The 6,783-nt window shown below is 63.7% G+C and overlaps 1 gene segment (V, D, J or C); it reads left to right on the top strand.

Moving 5' to 3' along the window:
* Positions 1-932: 932 nt before the first annotated feature.
* Positions 933-5,048, top strand: LOC124231123 (immunoglobulin heavy constant epsilon-like). The segment is given in 6 exon segments: positions 933-1,172; positions 1,333-1,656; positions 1,754-2,074; positions 2,147-2,476; positions 4,718-4,851; positions 4,965-5,048. Coding segments are annotated over 6 exon segments (1,335 nt in total).
* The last annotated feature ends 1,735 nt before the right edge of the window (positions 5,049-6,783 follow it).

Genomic DNA, 6,783 nt, shown 5'->3' with positions numbered 1-6,783 from the left:
GGACTCTGCTCAGCTGGACCGGATGGGCGGAGTGGGGCAGGATGGACAGAACTGAGCTGGGAAGCAGGACCAGGTGGCGTCTGGGGCTCCGAGGCCAGGGGACGTGCAGGCGGGTATGCAGACCAGAGTCGCCTGTAGGGCAGGGCCTGAGATGGGCTCTGTGGGGTCTGCATCCTCCATCTGTGGGGCCTGTGTGAGGCTCCCCAGGAGGTCAGCGGGGAGGGTAGAGAACCAGGGACGCCCGGCTGGTCAGGTGACGGGTGAGGTGAACGGGACTGAGGAGCTGAGCCACAGCCACAGGGAGCAGGAGCCCCATGGGCAGCAGGTGGACCCACCCACAGTCCACAAGGGCTGTCGGGTGGGAGAGGGGACACACTAGTGATCCTGGGGGGTAGGGACCTCTGGATCCCCAGGGTCTAATGAGGTCTGTGGTTGGGGGCAAAAGTGACAGTTTGACCGTCCCTGGGGGTCTCAGGGTCCCTGCTCCCCAGTGGAGGTCTATGAGTGGGGGCAGAGGGGCCATCTGGTGAGTCCTGGGGGGGCTCTCTGTGTCCCCAGGCCCCACTGGGGGGCTATGGGCTCTGAGCCTCAGCCTCAGGGAACAGGCTGGCACCTCTACCCCTCAAGAACCCCACATTCCAGCCACTCAGGGCCGAGGATGGGGAGTCCTGGCTGAAGGGAGTGACAGCAGCTGCTCCTGGTGGGAGAGGGGTTTGTCTGAGGGCATCTATGCTGGCATCAGGGGATGAGGAAAGAGCCCAAAATGAGCTGTCTGTCCCCTGAGGCTGAAGCAGGGGCCCCAGGGCCCCAAAAGCAATTGGCCTAGCACGTGACGGGCAACGGTCCCAAGGCCAGTACTGACCCCGGCTCTATCCTCACAGTCTCCAAGCAAGACCCATTAATCTTGCCCTTGGCTGCCTGCTGCAAAGACACCAAGACTACTAACATCACACTGGGCTGCCTGGTCAAGGGCTACTTGCCGGGGCCAGTGACCGTGACCTGGGATGCAGGGTCCCTTAACCCGAGCACCATGACCTTCCCTGACATCCTTGACCAAGCCTCTGGCCTCTACACCACCATCAGCTGGGTGGTCGCCTCGGGGAAGTGGGCCAAGCAGAAGTTCACCTGCAACGTGGTGCACTCCCAGGAGACCTTCAACAAGACCTTCAACGGTGAGCCAGGACGGCCCCGCCCGCCCTCCAGGGGGTGCCGTCAGAGGAGGAAGGGGGGGCTGGCCAGGAGGGCATCACCACTGCCGGTGACAGCCTGGGCTGGGACGTGGGGGCCCGGGCTCAGGGAGGCCAACACTGCGCCCACCACCACCGCCCCCAGCATGCATCGTGACCTTCACCCCACCCACCGTGAAGCTCTTCCACTCCTCCTGCGACCCCGGCGGCGACTCCCACACCACCATCCAGCTCCTGTGCCTCATCTCCGACTACACCCCTGGCGACATCGACATCGTTTGGCTGATAGATGGGCAGAAGGTCAACGAGCAGTTCCCTCAACACGGCCCCGTGAAGCAGGAGGGCAAGCTGGCCTCCACACACAGCGAGCTCAACATCACCCAGGGCGAGTGGGCGTCCGAAAACACCTACACCTGCCAGGTCACTTACAAAGACATGATCTTTAAGGACCAGGCCCGCAAGTGCACAGGTACAGCCCCCGCTCCCCCAAACATAGACACCCGACACTCAGGGCTCAGAAAGGAGGGCAGGACACAGCCTCACACAGCCCCCTTCCCAAACCACAGAGTCTGACCCCCGCGGTGTGAGCGTCTACCTGAGCCCGCCCAGCCCCCTCGACCTGTACGTCTCTAAATCGCCCAAGATCACCTGCCTGGTGGTGGACCTGGCCAACGTGCAGGGCTTAAGCCTGAACTGGTCCCGGGAGAGCGGGGAGCCCCTGCAGAAGCACACACTGGCCACCAGCGAACAGTTTAACAAGACATTCTCGGTCACGTCCACCCTGCCTGTGGACACCACCGACTGGATCGAGGGCGAGACTTACAAGTGCGCCGTGTCCCACCCGGACCTGCCCAGGGAAGTCGTGCGCTCCATCGCCAGGGCCCCTGGTGAGCCACGGGCCGAAGGGAGGTGGGCGGGCCCCCCGGTGGAGCCTGGGCTGACCCCATGCTTGTCCGTAGGCAAGCGTTTGTCCCCCGAGGTCTACGTGTTCCTGCCGCCTGAGGAGGACCAGAGCTCCAAGGACAAGGTCACCCTCACCTGCCTGATCCAGAACTTCTTCCCCGCGGACATCTCCGTACAGTGGCTGCGTAACAATGTCCTAATCCAGACAGACCAGCAAGCCACCACACGGCCCCAAAAGGCCAATGGCCCCAACCCCGCCTTCTTCGTCTTCAGCCGCCTAGAGGTCAGCCGGGCGGAATGGGAGCAGAAGAACAAATTTGCCTGCAAGGTGGTCCACGAGGCGCTGTCCCAAAGGACCCTCCAGAAAGAGGTGTCCAAAGACCCTGGTAAATGATGCCCTCTGCCCGCCGCCTGCCCACCCTCCCAGGGCTCCCTCCTGCTGGGGTGGAGGTGGGGGCCAGCCAGACCTGCTCCGGTCGTTGTCGTTGTCAATAAACACTCCGGTGCCTGCTCAGAGCCCTGGGCGCGCCTGTTCTTGGAGGTGCGCGGAGCTCCGGGCGGGGGTGTCGGTGCAGAGGAAGGGTCTCCCAGGAGACGGGGCAGGAGAGGTGGGGCAGGGCTGAGGCGCAGCTCCATCCACAGTCGCCATCATGCCAGTGGGCCCTCCCCACAACCCCACGATGCATCCCGTCCACTCAAAGGAGCCCTAACAGCCAGAGGGTGGTCCCAGCAGAGGGACCAGGAGACCCCAGCCCACAGCCCCTTCCTCTCCTGCAGGCCCCGGAGGCCTCAGCCTCCACCCCCAGCCTCCTGCTGGCCCCCCTGGACACAGACAAGCCCCAAGTCACCAGGTCCAGCTGCACACACAGGCTCTTTGGGTGGAGAAATGGGCAGAGTCAGACCCCCACAGGTCTGGACACCCAGGGGCCCCAGACAGCCGCACCACTGTTGGCCCCACCTGCCATCACCTACCGAGCACATGGGCCAGGATAGGCCCCCAACCCACACAGGGGCCAGCACTGAGCCCCTGGCACACCCCTACCCTCTGACCCCTGCTCACATGGTCGTACCAGGCCGCGGTTGGCACCCAGTGCCCCTCTCTTGCTTCCCGGTCTCACTTCACCCCAAACTGGTCCTGGTGAAGGGCCTGGCCCTCACACACATGCTCCCGTGAGCCTCACACATAGTCACACCCACTCATGCCAGCACTCACACGCTCAGACTGCACCAGCCCCACACCCACACCAAGTCACAGAGCGACTCCCACAGCACCCTGTGCCACCAACAACGGGCACCCACACAGGCAGATGTGCCTTGAACACACTCTTGTATAGCCTCCCACGGCCTGCTCTCCCGCCCAGGCCACTCCCAAGCCCTTCCTCCGCTGGGTCACACCCGGGCCACTGGATCCAAGACAGACATGGAGGGGCCTCGCACCCCAGCTGGGAGCCTGGCGGGCCCCACGGCTTCCTCCTGTGGCCCCAGCCTCCCCAGTTCAACCCTTCCCTGCCAACTGCACCCCATGGACAGACAGACAGACACAGACACAGACACACAGACACACACACTGACGCACACAGACACACACAGATGGACACACACACACACACACACACACCCCAGGGTATGGGCTCCATCCCGCTCTTGCTCTAAACCTCAGCACAGAGCAGGCTGCTGGCCCCACCCCACCCCTACTCAAGCACCTCCATGTGCACATCTTGACACCCCCAGACCCCACACTCCATCCTGCACACACTCTCCCTAGCGCAGGAGCACCCCCTGCATCTGCACGAAAAGCAGTAAAGGCCCAGCCCACACTCTGAAGACACAAGCCCAGAGGAACCGGGCTCACGCGCTCCATGGGGTCCCGCGCCGCACACACAGGCACAGGCTCACTCCTGAGAGCGGGCCCACCTGCGCCCAGCCCCAGGGCAGGAGGAGCGGGAGGCTGCGGACCAGTGGCAGAGCCAGCGTAGGGCCAGTGGGAAGCTCTGGGCTCCTTCAGGCCTGGGCAAGGTCCAGGCAGCCAGGTCAGCCCCTCAGACACCTGCTGCGATGATGCGATGATCCGGGGTCCTGTGAGGGGGCTGCAGAGCTCAGACCCCTCCTGAGGGTTCCGGGCGGGGCAGCCATCCGAGTACAGCTTGGAGGGGTCCCCTGGCTGGGGAGGGTGGAGCTGAGCCAAGATGGGGCCAGAGGGCCTGATGCAGCATTGCGGGGGTTGGGGGGGGAGCAGAGCCTGAGCTGAGGTCAGGGGCCTGCAGGGCTGAGTGGGGGTGACCAGCAGTCAGGGGAGAAGCTGTGAGAAGTAAAGGGAGAGAAAATAGGGGTCACCTTGGGGGCAGGGTCAGGAGAGGGCCGAGGACGGGCCACTCCCACACAACCACCGGCTGATGCGGGGCCTTCAGACGCCCAGCCCTCCAGGACTGGCGGCTCTGAGCAGCCACAGAGGAGGCTGCACGGGGAGCTCTGCCACTCCAGCCATCAGCGGGGGCTGGCCGAGACCAGGGCATCAGGAGCCGGGTGCATGTGGGGCCCTGATACCCTCCACTCCCTGAGCGCAGCCAGGCCTGCCCCCACTCCCGCCACACACTGAGGCCGGGAAGGCTGACTGCCGGTGCCCACAGAGCTGGACCTGCAGGACCTGTGCGCGGAGGACGCTGAGAGCGAGGAGCTGGAAGGGCCGTGGACCAGTCTCTTTGTCTTCATCGCGCTCTTCCTGCTCAGCGTCAGCTACAGCGCCACCGTCACCCTCTTCAAGGTGGGAGCACAGACCGGGCCTCCAGGGCTGGGCGGAGGGGTGGGAGAGGCCCAGAGAGAGGGAGATCCGCGAGTCCTGGGGCCAGAGCCGCCCTCACATGCACCTCCTCCCAGGTGAAGTGGGTCTTCGCCGCCATCCTGCAGGAGAAGCCCCAGAGCGTCCGCGACTACAGGAACGTCGTGCAGCCGGCATCCTAGGCCTGGAGACAGCCACGAGGCCTTGCCTCCTCCCTCCCAGAGTCTGAGCATCCCTGAGGCCGTCTGCTCTGCCCTCGGTGGGAGGAGCGGAGCAGACAACCCCCCAAAGGGGCCAAAGTCAGGGACCCAATGACCAGCACACAGGCATCCAGAAGGTTCCAGCTCAGCCCAAGGTCCAAGGCACCCATAGGACCCACCAGCCACAGCCCCCATCCCCACCCCACTTTGAGACAAGCCCCAGAATAGCATCTGTCCCTTCCACAGAGGGACCTGGGCTAGGTATGGGTGTGACCACTCTGGGCTCCTCCCAGGCCCCTGGCATCGAGCCCACTCCCATTTGACTGAAGAACCCCCGAAACACAATGAGGGCCTATGGCCCAGCCGCTGCTCAGAGTTCGAGCCAGCCCAAGGCCTCACTCCCCAGACTTAGTCCGACCCTCCCTGCCCCCATGTTCGAGTGCCCTGCCCCCAGGCACACCCTGTCCCTCTGCCCACCCTTCCTGCCATCCACCCCAGCCCCGTCCCTGCAGAATGGGGAGGCAGAGAAGCCCTTCTGGGGAGAGGCCCCAGGACTGTTCGGGGCTGTGGGCAGGGCCCCCGGGGTGGGAGGAGGGGTCCCACAGCAGAAGGAGCTTCCCATGGGGTCCACACAGCGGCTGCCTCGGCCCAGCAGCCGCCAAACCCGTCCACCATGGCCCGTCCGACCTCTCGCTCCTGGCTTGTCAGTTCCGTTTCCTTCTCTCCAGGTTTCTTAGTAAAGTTTCTTTTGACAAACCCTGTGCCACCTGAGCGTGCTTTGAGGGTGGTACCTGTGGTCTCATGGGGGTGGGAGCCGAGCCCCCTGAGGACATGGATGGGGGACGAGAAGGAAGGGGCAGGGGGCAGCTCTGGGGCCCTGAGGGCCCAAGTGGCCAGCCAGCCACTGTCTCAAGAGTTCCTTGGACATCCACAAACACCCCTGGTTCAGTGCCCGTCTCGCCTGGTCTCTGACCCAGACGCACTGCCCCCTCCCACGCTAACATGGAAGCAACAATTCCAACCCCGGTGGGCCAGTCCGAGGGGCTGACTCTGTGGTCGGTGTAGCAGCCACAGGAACACAGCTGCACAGTCATCAAGGCAGGGCCAGCATCAGCCTCTGGGACCAGCAGTCACCCACCCCAGTCAGTCCACCCACGGGGCGCACGCACACAGGCCAACCCTTGGTCCCCTTCCCACTCCCCCCACCCCCATTCCACCAGCCAGCCCAGACGTCCCAATGAGCTGAGCGAGACACACGCACTGTCTGGGGCTGGCTGCCACCCTCCTTGAGGAGATAGGAGCCACAGGCCCTAGTGAGATGGCCAGGTGGCCAAGGACAGTGGTGGCCATGGGACTGTGCTCCGTCCTCAGGATAACGAGGTGGTTTCCACAGTTGGAGAGACCTGCCACGAGCGTCCTTGTGAAGCCCACTGGAAATGGGGGCAGAATATGTGAACACACGTTGCATAGGGCATGATTCCCTCATATAGAAAGAGAGCTCAAGAATCAATAAAAGAAATAAAAGGGAGCAGTGGGTCCTTCACAGAAAGGAAAAACTAGGTGGCCAATAATAGGAAGAAAATGTTTCAGTAATTAGAAACTGTACCATACGGAGGGAACCAGGGGTGAGGGTGGCCCTCTCGACCTTGTCTGAGGGCATGGGAATTGTTGAGACCTTTTGTCAGGGCCGATTGTCAGGGCCCCATTCCCAGCACAC

This window comes from Equus quagga, chromosome 20 (genome assembly GCF_021613505.1).
Source record: "Equus quagga isolate Etosha38 chromosome 20, UCLA_HA_Equagga_1.0, whole genome shotgun sequence".
In the NCBI taxonomy this organism is placed as follows: domain Eukaryota; kingdom Metazoa; phylum Chordata; class Mammalia; order Perissodactyla; family Equidae; genus Equus; species Equus quagga.
This window is presented reverse-complemented; position numbering and strand designations above follow the sequence as displayed.